Source organism: Astatotilapia calliptera, chromosome 20 (assembly GCF_964374335.1).
Source record: "Astatotilapia calliptera chromosome 20, fAstCal68.1, whole genome shotgun sequence".
NCBI classification, from domain to species: domain Eukaryota; kingdom Metazoa; phylum Chordata; class Actinopteri; order Cichliformes; family Cichlidae; genus Astatotilapia; species Astatotilapia calliptera.
This window is the reverse complement of record NC_137441.1, coordinates 25,684,867-25,703,284: the sequence shown is the minus strand read 5'-3', so window position 1 is coordinate 25,703,284 and position 18,418 is coordinate 25,684,867. Positions and strand designations below refer to the sequence as shown.

Below are 18,418 nucleotides of genomic sequence, written 5' to 3'. Positions count from 1 at the left end.
CAAGCCATTATCCCCTGCTCGGTCACTTATCTTCTATCTCTAGCCCTCTATCGTTGCGTCTAGCCCACAGCTCAATGTGCTGACATATACACACGCAGACAGCTCAATAGGCCGCTTTCACACAGCTATCAAACTTTCCATTCTTCTGTAAACTGTCATATTGTTATCAGCAGGACTGTGATTGTATTTTAGGTCTCTTCCCTCATGGCTTTGGATGTGACACTGTGTGGAACCGCACACCTTATCTACCCCATCCCTCCAAAAAAACCAAAAAGGACTGTATTTTTGAACGCAAACACCAATCCTTTCAAACAGGAAATGCAGCTGAAATCTGAACATCTATATTGCAGTGTGATTTAGCTGGTGGACAATACAAAACCATGTCTGTCTGATATTGCGCTGCGGTCCACATTTTTTCCCCCGTCCGTGGACAATTCCAACTCAGAGTTTATCTTGTGCTGTTGCGATGACCTGCTGCAGACTGCTCAAGTAACTCACAGACCTGTCTCTTAACTTCCTTCTCTTCCTCTCTCTCTAAATGTATTCAACCTAGCAATGCTTCTGTACGTGTCCTTTAAAAGAGTGTCAACGCAACACCACAGATAAACCACCTGATAAATGAGCTCTTACTGACAATACATTTCCCTCTTCCCATTTTCTGACACTCTGAATAGGCCACCTGTCCAGGGGGGTACCCCGCCTCGTGCCATATGACAGCTGAGATAGGCTCCAGCACTAGCATGACCCTGAATTGGACAAGTGGTTAAGAAAATGAAGGAATGGGTGGACGGGCTTTTATAAAACATTAAACTAAATTAGGCTGTTCATCACTTATAAAAAAGGGCCATAAATCTTGAGTAAATGGCCCCAAAGTTTTCTCTATCTATAGCCTTTAATACACACACAAACTCTTCCAGGCCTGGAAAGGGAATGCAGGAATGGTAAGTTCTGGGCAACTTATCTGGGTGCATTCGGTACAGCCTGCCGTCCACAAACGCAGGACAAAGCTTAATCATGCAAAGACGAAGCCATATTTGAACAAGGTCCAGAAATAGTGCTTCTCTGTTCTGCGGTCCAATGAATTTACATTTCTGCTTAGAAAACATGGACGCTGTGTCCTAAAGAGGAGAAGGATCATCCAATTTGTCATCAGTCCTCAATGCCAAGGTCTGCATCTCATATGGTACGGCAGTACATTGGTTCTTATGGAACTGGCAGCTTGCACAGCTGGAAATGTACCATCAGTGGTGAAAGATCTATTCAAGTTTTACAGCAACATAAGCTCCCATCCATTGTCTTTTTCAGGCAGGGCCTTGCATATTTCAGCAAGGCAACGCAAAGCTGCATACTGCAGCTTTTACAATAGGATCCTCTATCAGACAAGAACGGGAAAACAACACTCTCAAAAGTCTAGCAGCTGCTCTCCTCAGTCCCAGACATTTACAGACTGTTGTGAAAAGAAGAGGGGATGGCCTTAACCCATGTTGATGCCATCAAATTAAAAATAACTCTAGTTTCGCCTGAAATGGTACATTTCTTCCATGTTTTTTTAATCCATTGTGAGTAAAACATTGCTTAATGGTATTTGGAAATCATTGCATTCTGTTCTTAGTTATATTTTACAGAGCTTTATTGGAATTTGTCTTGTCCTACAAAACAAACAAATCAAAAAGATCAAACCAACCCAAAACAGAAAAACGCCTGTATAGCAATATTACTCCGAATAATGTCTCAGTGACTCATAATTCATTGGTGGCTTTTGTTTGTGGTCAATAATGAAATCCAGGAAACACGAATGCATAATGTAAATTCATCATCAAATCAAAAAGCCTCACTGACAGACTGAGAGGGTAAGAGGGAGGGATGGGAAAAAGGAATAAAAGAAGAGATGCTTACATGTTTCTCTCCTTCAATCCTTTTGTCAGCCTGTTGAACAGCCTCGAGGTACTTAAAATGCAACTCCATCAGTCGATCAACCTGGAGAGAAAATGAAATAGAGCAAAGTAGAAAAAAAGTGAGAGATGCAAAGTGGAAAAAAGAAACATAAAGAGGACACTACAAAGCAGCGCAAAAGCAGGATGAAGCTCTGCGAGCATATATGGAAAAATTCTAACAGGGACAAACAAATTCCACCTTCTTAAAATGAAGTAACAATAGAAAAATACATTTCCAATTTCATATTTCTTTTTATATGTTAGTATGCCACTGATCATCCCCTCATTTATTTGGCTACAGACCTTTTGCAGGGAGTAACCTATGGAGTGGCAAACAAAGAGAAGAAAACACAAGCTTCCCTTATTGCCTTAACATATCGCCAGACGCTGGATACAAACCTTAAAAGCTGATTAAAATGAGACTCTAGGTTGCCTCAGTAGTGAGAAAGCTATCGACATTTGATTTGTACCACAGGCATTTTCAAAAAAAGTCATGCATCCAATAAAATGGCCTTGAGCCACAGGCTGAATATGACACATTTGGGCACATGTGAGTAGGATCGTGGGAGTTGAGGTGGGTGGTGGGAGAGTGTGCAGTGTGTCGCGCTGTCAGGTTTGACATCATAATTGCTTTCTCACATTCTGCAACATATGGGAGACGGTATACACAGGTACAGAGTGACTTGATGACCTCGGTGTATTTAACCTCTCGTAACGTCTTAGAACTAGTTTCTGGAAAAAATAGAACTACTGCAGACTGGTTCAGGTAAAGGTGTTCCCCAAGTGTGTGGAAGCTGAATGGCCTTCTAATGTGAGTATGTTATGAATAGGGCTGCTCAATTAATCGAATTTTAATCACGATTACGATCTGGGCTTTCAACGATCATTAAAAATGACTGAGCCGATTATTAGCCCCTCCCTCATTTATCCGCGACACCTTAAAGGCCGGTCCGTGAAAATATTGTCGGGCATAAACCGGTCCGTGGCGCAAAAAAGGTTGGAGACCGCTGATTAAGAGGACCCGAGGGAAGCTCGGAAAGCTAAGCAGAAGTTATTTGGAGAGTGACTGCCGTTGGTTGAAAAGAGAGTTTAAAAAAAACAAACTTCAGTGGTGTTGCACACTATTTTATATTATTTTTTTAAAGTCATTGTTAACCCTTTAAAGCCAGTCAGAGCTGCACGCTCCGTTTTGCGTAACTATTGTTAAATCCCTGTAGAACCTGAACCGTGTAAGCTAGCGCAATAATTTGTTTTGCATATGAAACCGGAGGAGTTGTACTTACATCTTATGCCATCAGCTTGTCCTCGGTCACGGTTTCGTTCCACATATAGCTTTGCAAAAATTGCATAAAAAGCGCTTGCAGGAACAAAAACATAATATTCCAGAAACACGCTTTGCCGTTCCTATCAGCTGTTCGTAACACTTCCCACAGTGAAATGATGCACATGCTGTTTTCTTTGCAAATTTGCATCATAGGATTGTTTTTTGTTTTTCCTGCAGTATATAAAAATTGCTGTATCTCCAAAATAAAACTATGAAGACACTCAAAATAAATTTCCTGTGGTGGGAAACTATTTTTTGCAACTTTATTGTATTTAAAGTTTTGAGGGATAAGCCTCTTAAATTTCTCCAAGTAGAAATATATGTAAACAAAACAAAAGCGATTTTCAATTTTTTTTGTAGTTTATTGCACTTTTTTGCAATTTATGTAATTACTATGGACTTAATGCATATATATTATTAAAATATGGGCTATAACAGTTGTATTGATGTATAGCAACTTGAAATGCTCCCACAAATGGCACTACAGCATGTAAAAAAATAATATAAGCTCTGGTGGACTTGGTTCTATAGTAGGTCTTAAAGGGTTAAATAAATATCGTCAAATAATCGTGATCTCAATTTCAGTGAAAATAATCGTGATTATCATTTTTGCCATAATCGAGCAGCCCTAGTTATGAAAATAAGATCTGTGGCAAAGCCCAATCGTGGATACGCTGAATATTCAGGCTTTCACCTTTAATCACTTTTGCTTTATTCGTTTCCATGTATACTAACCTTTTTAGCTGTGGTATTTCTACCAGTTTCAAAATAGACTTTTTTGTTTTTGCTTTTGAAAGAAAACATATGTAGTCTATCTATGATTAAAAATTATTTCCAAGAGTAATAATTTGTACATTCATTATACATGTTCAACACTGTTGTCATGAAGTTAAAGCTAGGCAGCCAGTGTTTTGTTTTTACTGACCACACAACTTTAATACTTTTATAAATGAAATGTCACTGAACTTGTCTTTTTTTTCCTTTTGATCCTCTACAGTCGCTGTAAAACATTTTGCATCGCAAAGACCGCTCAAAGTTACGACTGGGCGTAAGTTTTGTTGATGCAGCTCACGTAAATTTAAACTAAAGACTAGTTTGAACAAAAACTCAAGATATTAGGAAGAGGCTTGGGGGAAATCAGTTGATGTGACTGCCATGTGAATTTTCTGACTAATAGTTAAAAGCTTCTTTTGGCTGCTCCCTCACAAGGGTCGCCACAGCGGATGGATCTGCATGTTTGATTAGGCACAGATGACCTCCAAATGTAATCCTCCCATTTAAGTGGGCTTGGGGCCGGCATGAGGAGTACACAAACTTGTGACCCCATGAGGCTGGGATTGTATCTCCTCCCAGTCCTAACCAAGGATCTTCTCTGTGTAAAGAGAATATGTAAACCACTACACCAGCGGACTGGACCAGTAACAGTCCGTGAGTTGTTTTGGTACCGGGGTGCAAGAGTTGAGGCTTGGGTGCGAAATTTATGGTTTTTATCGTTAACTCGGTTTCCCTGGGTCTTTTCCCGTGTTGTAGTTGTGCGTCTTATTTTGAATGAAATATTTACGCATTACCATAGCGACAAGAGAGCATTAAGGGGCAGAGAGGAGGACGTTACACTCAATGTTGTTGGCGCATTTCAGGATGATGCTGCTAATAAAGTTACACAATTACACAGTGAATTTGTGTTTATTATTATATTTACAAAATACCACAGTTTTTGTCTTGGTCGTATGATTTTATTTTGTTGTATTTATCCGCGACACCTTAATGGCCGGTTCATGAAAATATTGTCTGACATTAAACCGGTCCGTGGAGCAAAAACGGTTGGGGACCGCTGCACTACATCATGGAGCACAGAGAAATACGTAACTACCAGTGTCCAAAAGGGACAGATGATCAACTTTTCCCAGTTCCGATAAAATGACTTTAAATGTCTGCAGATACAGAGTACCGAGCAGCACTAGAAGTATTCAAAACGATATTTTTTTTTTTAAATGTATAACGCAAGATCAGGACCTAAAGATTATGTCACAAAATAAAATACACAAATAAAATACATTAAAAAAAAACACCCCCAAGAATATACATTTAGTAAACTAATAAATGAAAACAGTACAAGGATAAAGAAAATAAAAGATTTAAAAAAAATTTGATTATGCTTTTCATCCAATATTTTTTCACTAGTCTCATTGACTAGATGCTGCTCTCATCTAGGGGCTAAACATTATATAAGATCAAATATTAGCAAGTGTGGATGAATGACAGAAAGAATCCAATATGGAAAGCTTCGTTGCCTGTAAGTTTCATTCTAGTATTTGGGTAAAAACCAGTTGCAAACATATGACAAAGTGCAGAATAACCCTTGCTGTAAGGCTACTTAAGCTCAGTCATGCTGTAGTAGTATTCAGAGCCTTCTCTCACCGATACCCAGTCCTGACACATTTGAGTCAGGATTGGATCATTATCTACTCCTAATATTGATCAGTGCGTTTCTATTGCACAGAGTACAAAGCAATTTTAGAAAATATATTTTTAAGTCATTTAAATTTAGGAAATATAGTACACCTGCTCGGAATGAAAAAAAAACAACTGGTAATGAAGACAACAACACAGTCTGATGAAGCACTCAAAAACATGAGATGCAAAACAAAAAGGGGTTGCAAGGCAAGAAGAAGAATGAAGAAACCAGCAAGACGACAATGATACAAACCTTCTCACAGTCGTTCTCCGTGAACTTGCTGAGGAGCCTGCTTCTCTGCTGGGACTTGAGATTTCTCAGCATGGAGGCGATGATGGAGCAGACGTGTTCTGAGAAAGAGTAAAGTGAGAAGAGAAAAGCTCATCAACGACACAAAATATCTCTCAAATATCTCAAGCACGGCATCGCTTCACTGAAGACCTCACAGGGGTTTACAGTAAGCTTAAAACCCAACAGGTACATGATCTTTCACCACAGTTACAGTTAAAGCAAACAGTCTCAAACTCTTAAGAAAAAAGAACCGATTACCGCAAAGCTCATTCTCACCCACATCCACAGAAAGGACAAATCGATTAGCACTTGATAATTTGCAATTAGAGCATGCAGCCGGCTAAGCGTGGATACTCTTACAGAGAGTGCACAGAATGAGAGGAGGGAAAAATGTTAATGAAATTTAGAAATCAATTTTCATTTTAGGGCATGCTGGAACATGCTAAATGGTTTTGGCTGTGGCTGAATTACATTTATCGGGGTGATAGAAATTCGTCTGTGGCAGCTCTGGGGCCATTTAGCAAGCAGGAGGTCTAGAAACATGTTAATTGACTGAATTAGCAACAAACACCAGTTAGTCACATTGAGTGCCCTTGTTAGCCAAATTCATGCTATGTAAGACGTGTTATCTCATTCAAAGACCTTCTTAGTCACAAAGCGGCACCAAAAGGCAGCAATCGCATAATATTGCTCCATGATATTGAATGGGAAATACAGTGTACACACAAGGGGGGAAGAGAATATGACATTGTAAAATCTCTGGATATACAGAGTGGAGGGGGAAAAATGTAATTGGACTTTATCAACAAGAGGTCAATATTCTCTCTCAACGAGGCTTTGCAGTTGCTAAGCAACAAGAGTGCAGGAATCAATCCCATTTCTACTTTTTAAAAGGGGTCGTATTTGCTGTCAGCTCCCTTTGTGCAATCCCCTATGACCCGTAGGCTCTCTACCCACAAGAAGTGAAGGCTGGGAACACTTAAGGCCTCTAACACCTGCCAGATGTAGCCTTTTCAGAATATAGAAATATCCATCAAAAGCAGAGGAAAAAAAAAACGTGTGAAAATGAACTGGAGTTGCAGTGTTTCAGCATGGCAATTCAGCGGAAATGTAAAATGTAAAAAGAGCTAAAAATTTAACAATAAATGTGTATTCCTGCTAAATCTGCAAGCCAAATATTTGGTTATTTTAACACTTCTGTTCGCATCTATTGCTCTTCTATCAAACTAAATCCCTCCAATGTTTTACATCAAACTTCTAATAATTTACTCAATACTTCTGATGTAATTAAAGTCCCTGAAACTGTAGCTTTGTGCTTTAATTATGCCTCTAAGCAACCAAATATTCTTGAATAAAAAACAGCTTTTAGTTATTTGTAATGTTGGTGATAAGCCCTATATGGGCATGGCTTAATCAGGTGTGACATACGGTGATGGCAAAATAACAACACCACGGTTATATTTTGATTCAAATATTATTAAACTCTGATTCATTAAAATTTGAGAATTCAATACGTGAAACTTTCAAGGAATTCTGAATTCACATTATCCATATCTCAACAGTCACTGCAAGAATGCCCATGTCTAAAGTAGACCAACTTTTTGATTTATACTGCTGTGATATGTTTGTTTACAGGAGTAAATTAAGGATTAATTAACGATACTTCAAATTTTGACAAACTAAAATCACCTCAGCACTTCTATTAAAATCCTTTATATCATCATGACACATCAGAACAAAGGAAAAAATAAATGAACTATTTCTGACTGGTTCAGAGGTATCACAAGTATCTGCTCAGGCTGAACATCAGGACGGTTCAGTCCAAAGATCCCTTATTTTAATGTAGACAGCCTTATTTCCTGTACACAAAGACAAGGAGGCTAAATGCCATTTCCAAAAGGACACTACTTTATCAACTTGATCCAAGTGGTAATTGATGTCACCACCTCCACGCCCTGCCGGGGAGGCTATTGATCGCTGGCTGCAGAATGTTCTTTCCAAAGAGTTTAAAACTAAGCAGAGACTGCTCCTTTGAGATTTGTGAAGGAGGTGGGAGCGGGATTACATTGTGGCTACCAGATAAAGGGCAAAGCTGAGTAAAAATAAGCTTCCTCATCTGTCTTAGAAAAGTGTGCAATCAATACCTCATTTAAATGTTTTCTTTCAAACCTCCTTCAGTATTTCACTATGGGAAGCGCCCTCTGGCGTGACCAATCACGGAAGCGCCACTACCACCACGCCTGTTCAAGACAGACCAATTACTTCAAGGACAAGGGCCCCCCCAACCCCTGGCCCCCACACTAGGCATTCTCACTTTCTTCCCTGTAAAGATTATAAGAGCTCCTCAGCGGTCCTCAACCAGAATAATTAATTGAATATGTTCATTGACGCAGCCATTAAGGTTGTTCAAGAACGTGGTTTTTTTTTTTAGTTTTCGGGAACATTTATTATGCTGTAGCTTTGTATTTTCATTGAGGAAATAATAGCAGTTGTCGCGTTACTGCTAGCACATCCTGTGCCTTTGGTAGAATTGTGGGTATGTACTAGGGGTGCAACGATACACAAAATTCATGGTTCGGTTCGATACTCTGGTATCACGGTTCGATATTTTTTCGATACAAGAAAATGTTCATGCCTTTTTAATTTGTCATTTATTAAAATTATAAATATATGTTTTAACTCAAAAGTATGGTTTTTAAATGTAATGTTGCTGAAACAACAAATTAAAAAAAATTAATAAATCTATCTGATCGAGAAATCACTCATCTTTGGAAAAGAGAGTTTATTACAGATAAATGGCTCTTTCCAAAATAAAAGCTATACTATCCGCTTCTTCTGGGCTATATTCTCAGCAGCATATTAAACATATCAGGTCCCCATAAGGAGAATCATGTGCTAACGGCTGTCTAAATGACTCGGGTAAAGTTTGTAGCATGCATGCTTGTTGTTTTTGTCTGCTTCCACTTGTCTTTGCACTAGGATGCTGTCGGTGTAAATGTGCAGTGATATTCGTTGTGTTCCCACTAGTGCTGTCAGCGTTAATCTCGTTAAAATGACATTAACGCCATAACGCAGCAAATCTCCGTTAACGAGTTACCACGGATCGCCCCGTGTGTGGGGCTGGACGGGGTCAACACGTTAACAAGATAACTGTGCTAACGCACTAGTTCCCACCAATTGAGCATTGCGTGGCACATCCGACATATTGTTTTTCTTTTGTCCATGACGCGCTTACCATCAGGGTCATGCTTCACATGAAAACCAAGATAGTTCCAAACGCCAGATCTGAATGAGGGTGGGGGAGGTTCAGCTTTGAGCTTAGCTTCTGTCTTGCTAGCTTGAGCTGCGCTCAGTGGATCTGCACTCGACAGTGCAGCCTAGGCACAGTAGTTGAACGCAGATTCACTGAGCGCTCAACACAGACAGCATTGTCAGAAGAAAAGTTGATAAAATAAATAAAATTTTTTGTATTGTTCGATACATATGCGTACCGAACCAAAAGCACTGTATCGAACGGTTCAATACCGATACGAGTATCGTTGCACCCCTAGTATGTACGGACATGTTTTATTTTTTTTATGAAGCCAGACATAAAGCCAAGAGAGCAGTGTGACTGGACCTTGTTTCTGAACTTTCGTCCCCTGGGTTAATTAGCCGCCAGGGTGGAGGAATGGCAAGCACGCGCAGTCTATTCATGAGTGTTAACAACCGTTGCCAGGGGCTACAGGCTACAGTTTGCAACAAAACCAACCATTTACAATGGCGTGGTGGGTTCAATGGCTACAGAGCAGGGCCAAAAAGGCTTTAGAGAGCAAAATATCCTCTCTCTTAAGCTGAGGAGTGGTATCTAGGCTTTTATTCCAGACATTTCCAAATTCCGAAAAGGTGGGGGATCATTTGGTCCCATTCTGAAATTAACGCTCCCTCAGTTCTCACCTCAGAAAATACAAATTCAGAATGTTGACACAAAATGTGTTGTTTCGATCTATTCACATCGATAGATCTACAAGACACTCATTTCCACATTTCCAGTTCTGGATAAATGCTAATTCTTTAGGTTTGCGTTCCAGGGCATAGCCTACAAATAACTCTGTTTCGCAACAGAAAGCTGGTCTCATTAACAGCTTGCTTGCGTTTAACTGGACTGATTGTTTCGGTGATTTCCGTCATTTCCCCAGGGGCTGTCCTCGCTGCAGCTGGATGTGAGACGTTATCTCAGTCATATGGCCAAAATTTCTCCCCGAATGTCTACTGGCTCTCGGTCACTGGAGGGACCCCAAACTGTTCACTGTTGGTGACCCTTTGAATACCGTTATTATGAGGAAAATTGACAATGGATACTACATTAACAGGATAGGGGTATATTTCCGAGGGGTCCGCCGTAAATGACACCTCGCTAGAAATTACTTGGAGCTGGCAGCAGTTTTTCCAACGCTGAAGTTAGAGCTGGGCGATAGAACGATAACGATATGTATCGCGATATAACTTTTACTCGATAGAGAAATTAAGCTATCGCGATAGACCTCGCCGCTCTTGTCCTCTTAAAAAAAAGAAAAAAGAAAAAAAAGAGAACAGCCAATCCAAATTAAGTAGCGCAGAGCCGAACCAATTACAGCCGCAGCGTCACGTCACGTGACTTGTTACGTACAGCACAAGTGCCAAGCCGCACATGTGTACTTGTTTGGGAAGCAGCCAGCCACCGTACCGCCCGGGTAATGGAGGAAATGAGTGAGCCGACTAGAAAAATCAACCGAGCGTGACCGAAGAGAAAACAGATGATGCTTCCAACGCCGGAGAGATTGTCGAACGGAAGAGCCATAGAAGTTCCGTAGTGTGAAGGTATTTCGGCTATTTCAAGTCTGACTTAAAAACAGAGTAGCGTGCACTGTAAATTGTGCCGAAAGCAAGTCTGGAAATTAGGGCTGAACGATATATCGCATTTGCGATAATATCGCGACATGATCAAGTGCAATTTTCTAACCGCAAAGGCTGCGATTATACTCTGGACATGTCCAAATTCATGGGCTGCATCCTCCTGAGGCCGCATTTGTAGACCGATTACGTCACAGCGACGCGCCGAAGGCTGTCCAAATTACTACCATATCCCAGAATTCATAGCGCGGCCCAGCCAAACTCCAGTTTCCAACAATGGCGGCCGATACTAAGTTTTAAAATTACTCATACTAATCTTTCTGGGTCACAAAATAAACTTTTAACATATTTTCAGGCGAGAAAGTAGTTGTGTAAACATCAAATATCTGCTCGGTTTATCAAGATATCCCATATTTGCAAAAGTGCTTCGACGTTTTCAGAGGCGTCTGCTACCCACCAGCTCGACAGCTAGCCGGGAGCTCGAGGGTTACTGATGCGGCCGAGAACGGCACAACTCCCGGCACATCATTTTCAGATCACCGCGGAGTTTCGCTGCTCGGGTTAAACGTAATATATAAGTCACTTAGACAACCTAAAAATGTTATTGTTGGGCTTTTTTCAGTGTTTTGTTTGTTCGTGAGTAAATCGGTTTGGCTGAGATTAAAGTTATTAGATTAGATAAAATAAAACTTTATTAATCCCCCGGGTGGGTTCCTCCTTGGTTTTCACACAGCTGACTAAACGTCAAACAGAAAACTTATTAAACAGAAGTATGAGACAGTCGAGAATTTACGCCAGTGTCTGGTTATATTTTAGATAGCAAGAAGCAGACGGCCGAGTTTATTAAACTCCACCGAGACAGCGGTGACGCTAATCAGAACTAGCCTTCTGATTCAGAAGGCTAGACCATCCAATTTCACGCCTTTAAATTTTAAAGGCGTGTTTGTGTGTGTGTTTATACAATTGCTATTATGTTTGCACTTTATGTGTAATGTTACTGACTGCAGAGATCAGTAAGATGTGTGTATTTTTTATTTATTAGTTTTATTTATTTAATATTATTTTTTAATTGAATGACTGTCTAGTAGTTCACAGATGTCGAAAAACTGAGTGTGGTAAAGCCACTGATTTTGTTTATGTATATTTCTGCAATCTGCACATTGTACTGACTTTCATTTTAATGTTTACACCAGGGTTCCTTGTCAGCACTTTATGCTCAGATGTTTGTAAGCTAAAAATAAACTATTGTGTATGTTCAAATATACTGTTGTGATTGAAGAAGTTAAATAAAAATGTCAGTCATCAATTCATGCATCACCTCATGTCATCATAACAGAGGTCTGTCTTCCAGGAAAGAACAGTTTAAAATTAATGTAATATAGTATTGGCCATACTATATGATGTATTGCTTGTCTTTGTTTAATAATACAGAAGACAAAGACCTTAAAAAATAATCGCATATCGCATCGCAATTGCAATATTGGGGCAAAAAATCGCAATTAGATTATTTTCCATAATCGTTCAGCCCTACTGGAAATACAATAAACTGGTGCATGCGCTACGTCCACACGTACCCGGGTATTTTTGAAAACGCAGATTTTTCTATGCTTTTGCACCTTTCGTCCACACGTAAACGGCGTTTTTGGTCACTGAAAACGAAGATTTTTGAAAACTCTGTTTTTGCATTTACGTGTGGACTAGAAAAACGGAGAAAACGCAGCGTCAAAGGTGTGCGCCACGTTATTGTTTCGGTGAAATGAATTTCTACAATACTGTTAATTCTACTCTCTGCAGTGTTTAAATGCTTACATATACACACAGTTACTGTCCGTCCACACATACGACTCGGTTCTGCTTCTATGCCCCAGCTTTGTTTACTTTTTCCCACCGAGGCTTCTAGACTTCTGATTGGCCAACATTTCTGCACGGTTAGGAATCTAGCGCCACCTGCTGCTTTGGCATGTTCATAGCAGCGTTTTCCTTCATTTCTGCCTTTATGTGTGGACGGGATTATTTTTTAAAACGGAAACGGAAAATCTCCGTTTTCAAAAATACCCGTGTACGTGTGGACGTAGCCTCAGTCTCTGAATGGAAGCGCTAATTCGTCATTCGGCTTTTGTCAGACTAAAGTAACTGTTAAAACTGTTTGAAAAGCTCAGCTATACAACAAGGAGAGATTGAGAATTTCCTTTTAGTTCTGTTTATTTGATATTGACAAAAGTTAGTCAGTTTTGTCTGTTCTTCTGTAAAACAAACTAAGATTTATTTTTAGAATTAATATTTTGTTTCTAAGTGGAATTGACAATTTAGTCTGTTTCGTTTGTTCTATTTTGAAACTTAAACGCTTTAGCGGCTGCCTTTTGTGTAGTTTGCAATATTTGCCTTTATCTATCTGAAAAAGTCTCATGTTCCTTAAGTACATCTACCCTGTTGAACTTATTATGGGAAATAAATATTTAAATCAAAACAAGCTGCTGATTATTTCACATTTTACTCGTGAGCAACGGCACATTTAAATCTTACAAATATAGTTATTTGGCTTATATCGTGATAGATATCGTTATCGCCTGAAATGAAAAAAACATATCGTGATATGAAAAAATCTCATATCGCCCAGCTCTAGCTGAAGTGTTTTTTGCCGCTTCTGAAAAGTTGTCATATCTTAGTTAAAACAGACATAACAGCAGTGCGTATATACACCGTCATGAGGAACTTGCTCTGTAACTTTGCACAGACTGACACACAGCCTGATTACGTGCAGCAGCAAACACCTCCTGTCATTACGCACGACACACATTCCCAGTGTGTTGAACACCATGGCAGATCTGCTCTCTAGAGGGAATCAACTCTACCGGGAGTTTAGACCCAATTCAGAAATGGTGCAACAGCTGTGGGAGAGGTTCGGACAGATCTGTTCGCATCACACAAAAATGCACAATGTCCTCTGTTCTTTTCGTTAAGAAACAAGGGCACGCCATTAAGCGAGGATGCACCCATCCTATTGCTGGCTTTGGCATCAGCGAAAACAATGAGTGATTTGCATGCTATGAATGACTTATCTATGTCCTGTTCCTGTCTGCAGTTTGTCCCCCATCCTTATAATAATTTTATAAGGTGGCTCTGCGCCCCTGCCTTCATGCCTAAGGTTAGGGAGTCTACCTATAGCTGCCCCAGGATCTATCAGCTTTTCCTCTGCCATTTGTTGCTGAGAGCCAGAGGTGGCTAAACTCATTTTGTCCTGTCCGATCATTAGCAATCTGGGAGTAGGCTATATCTCCCATAGTGAGATACCACAATTGGTTTTCAGAGAACAGAGGTTATACAAGTAACCAAAACGTTTGAATAATGAGTGTAACAACTGGGGGGGGGGGGGGAATCCACAACAAAGTCCTTCAAAAACAACACTAGATCAATGGATATTGCCGTTATAAATGTCAAGCAACAATGTCGTCTGAAAAGCCTACCTCACCGTGTTAGAGTTACATCATTGCTGACAATAAGACAACGCGAGACTGCTGTTAGTGTTTGCACTTCCAAAAAGTAATGCACGAAACCCTCGAGTAAAGTTAAACTACTTCACAACAGTGAACAAGGTCCCTGTCAAATATTCCTAGAAATATTTGCACTCACATTACCCAATGCATAATATTCCAATTGCAAATATTCACTCATCCTCCTCCAATCATTCATCATTTGCATTTGCCTTGCCCCAGGGGATCCATAGCACTAAGTTAACATGCAAATAACCCTGAGGGGCCTGGATTCATTTATTGATTGACAGTTAAAGGAAGCATGGTGTAATTCTGAATGACAGAAGAACAGATAGGTGGTAGCTAAATGATAGACTGATTGAGTCTGGACTAAGAGCACCCTAGGGAGAGCAATCAGCCTCTCAGCACCACAGGATAGACTGTCAGGAGGTACCTGAAGGAGCATGAATGAATTGTGGTTTTGTTTGTTTGATTTATTTCATTGCTATCAATTTGCTATCATTAGCTTGGCTAAGTTTAAAAACTTAATCTACATATTGCCCCTAGGAAATGCATAATACATCTTGTTCCAATACCTGTTGGTGGGTACACAGTCTGATAATTTGGGAACTTGGGTGGAAATTTGCAGTCCTGGATGTTTTCAGCTGCCACAGTAACTAATGTTTCTGTCCTATTTTTGTCATAATTGAAGCAGTCATCTGTTTAATTAGCATCTTCACGGTTCCTCAGATGAGTACATAAACAGGTATCTGAGAGTATGTTCTTGGAAGCAGAAATGGATTTGTGGGCAGAAATGACAAAAATTAAGGTTTATTTATGCTCCTGTTGACAAAATGCAGGCCATCCTGATGACTTAACACACATGACATGCAGAATCTGTTTGAATATTTTGTGAGTTAAAATTATTCTTCTTAATACAGCTGTACACACCAACCGCACAATTTCCATAGAAGACTTTGTGGCATTTGTTTTTCTTTTAACCAAGCTTGAATTTTCAGATGCGAATAAACAGATCTGACCAATCAGACCACTGTGCTTGCAGCTCAAAATGCGCACAGGTACTGGATATACAAATAGTAAAATAATACTATTTTACCTCAGACACAGATAGATGCTGCTTCGGCTCAATTGGCTCTCTAAAATTGTTTTTCTGTCTGAAATGTGGTCCCAACTCTAAAAGCAAAAGCTCAAACTGCCCAACTGAGATCCTGAAATATGTACGAAAGCGGCCATGATAGAGCTTGAAATCTTGGCTCAAACCATGAAATTCTCCCTGGTGCTTGCTTGTCTTGAGAATTGGATGAACCCAGAATCTCCATTTCATCCTTTTTCTGTGCAGAAAGACCAGGTCCAGCTTGTCATCACTAAATTTCGACTTTTCTTTTTCCACTAAAATGCAAGTTCATATCCAAAAAATTCAGAATTTAGCATCACTTTTTTGCAATGGACTTGGTGAGTAAAAGGCTTTTAGAAGTTCCTCTGGAGGATAAGGTCTGGAGAAAGAGACCCAAGTTCACATCTTCGGATTCATTCATTATGTTTCTCAGTAAGATTTTCAGACTTTGTAACACATTATACAGTACAGTTTTTCTTTATGGGAGCAGTTTTTGTATACAAAGTATATCTGGTTCTAGTCTATATTTGTCAGAATAGCCATGATCACAGATGAACTACAGGCAATGAAGCAATTTGTATGTAATTTGTATGGGACATCTAATGTTGTCCTTTCTGAGATGTAGCAAACAATAAGAGTTCCTTTACTAATGGAATTGAGCAAGGATGCTGCCAGGTTGGAATTTGTGGCAGGACACTTGACGTCTGCTCAGCATGCATATTTCAGACCATTTTTTCCAACGAAAAAAAAAAGCAGCTGTCAGGTTAAATCAATATCTGACTGTACTGGACACACGCAGACAGCTCCGCCAGGTAAGATAAGAGAATTTTAAGGTTGCACTTTTATTGCTTCTAAACAGATGTTAAAGTGGAACGGAACAATCCAGAATGGGAATCCCAGTTAATTAGTAGTCTAATCTGACAGGCAGTGTCCTAAAGAAAACTATCAAGAAAGTTATTTACCTCTGTGTTGCAACTTGTATGTTGCTCACAGTTGATGGGATGAAGATGCTTGTTCAGTACTTAGAAAGTAATGTCATCCCACAGTCAACTTATGTCTTCAACACATCCTTTCTTCTTGTAATCACTTTGACGTATTCATGCTCCAGATATCAATAAAGTTGCCTGGCTAAAACTACAGAAGATCAGAAGGGAAGGAAAAATGTTCATGTGTGATAATTCATTTTCAGAGACAGAGAAAGGTGTTAAAAAGAGAGGACCGTAGAAGAAGCTGTGAGATTATTTTCAGAGGTAAGGACTGCTCAGTGAAATCTGAAACGCTAAAAATCTAAAGGTTGGGTAAAGTTCTAAATTTAGAGATTTTTTTTTACAATAGCTCCAGGATTTATTGATGATCTGTTGCTGAATTTATGTATTTTTTTCATATAGTGAAAAACATAAAAACAAAATGAAGTACAGCAGTTTTGTTGCATCAAAATACACTTTCGTGCAGGCTAAACTGGTTATTGCGCAGTATTCTGATGAAGACTGCATGGACCGATGCAGGGCAAGCTCTGGTGTTATTGGTAAATGTCAGATTATATCAAGAGTAGCAGACAGTAATTTAAATTTTGTTAAACTATCTAATTTACAAAGTGCAATAAAACCTAAAGCAGCAACAGCAGCATGGGTCAGCTGGTCACAACCTGTATGCAAAGAAAATAAACTAGAGCTCACGATACAATTTACGTCTCTTATTTCTAAGTGATTTTTTTCCCTTGCTGCATGGTTACACCAGAGAACAAGGGTTCACAGCTACCTGCCAAATCCCATTTTAACCCATGCTATTAATCCATTTCTGACAGACAGTATATGACCGCAGAGCAATCATTTTCTAAAAACTACAATAGGTCTTATAAACAAAACAAAAAAAGAAGCTTTTTGTACGGTATAATATTAGTATATTATATATTTGTTCCACCTTGTTGCACCAAACAACCCGTGCATTGGAAACGGCTGAGTTTATTACTTGCTACTACTACTAAGTAGAGCAGGGCAATATGGCCAAAAATATTTATCACAATATATATTTGAAAATTTGCGATAACGATATAACTGATGATATAATTGATGCGAGACAAAATACAACTCCACAACTTTACCAGCGCAAAAAAAACCCATCCATTTATTTTCACTTAAACAAGCAGCTGTTTTTTATATGCATTAAAGCTATTTAAAAAGTTAACAGTGCAAATGCAAATTCCTTGCTGAAAGTTTAACCAAAAGCCATTTCCAGTAGAAATGGGCTGACATATCCTGAGCATAACCATGTATAATATCCACTGAAGTTAAAAAGAGGTGCTTTGCAACATTAAACTGCAGTGTGCCAAATAAAAAAAGTCTAATATGTATTTTTCGGACCATAAGGTGCACAGGATTATAAGGCACATTAAGCAAAACAAAGCAGTCAGATAAATCAAACTTTATTCAACTCATTTTTCTTGCTTCCTCCACTTCTGTACCATTGATTCATTAATGCTGTATTCTATCACAGCTGCTCTATTCCCATGTTGTTGCAGTATATTAATGACTAACCTTCTATTGTGGATGGATTGTCTCAGTTGTTCTCCTGACTTAAGTTTGGTCCGTTTACAGCATCCTGCCATGCGATTGCATTTGTCTCTAACCGTCAGGAACCCTCACGTTAACTTTTATCGAGTGGAAAAGTGTTAGTGTTCATCCTCCAGCTTCACTGTTTATGTTATGCTAACATAGCTGTGTCGCTAGTGATCACGTAGCACATCATTATATACCAGCTAGCCCAACCTCAGTAACCTTACAAACGTCACTGCTGTTTAGTTTCCTGTCTGGAAGTGATAGCAGAGCTGTACGTTTGAATTTTTTCAGAAACCTCTCAGCAGAACATGGTATATCATGCATAGGTAACTAGCGAAAATAGCGAGCTAACTTCCTGTTAACTTCTAACTCCGTTAAATGT

The 18,418-nt window shown here is 39.4% G+C and overlaps 1 protein-coding gene across 1 annotated transcript in view; it reads right to left on the bottom strand.

Annotated features, from left to right (window-relative positions):
• Positions 1 to 18,418, bottom strand: part of ctnnbl1 (catenin, beta like 1) — a 78,449-nt gene that overhangs the window by 26,579 nt on the left and 33,452 nt on the right. The window contains exons 12-13 of the mRNA XM_026153900.2: positions 5,966 to 6,063; positions 1,897 to 1,977 (exon numbers count right to left, since the gene is read on the bottom strand). Coding sequence (XP_026009685.1) covers positions 1,897 to 1,977; positions 5,966 to 6,063 — 179 coding nt within the window. The remainder of the gene's footprint in view (positions 1 to 1,896; positions 1,978 to 5,965; positions 6,064 to 18,418) is intronic.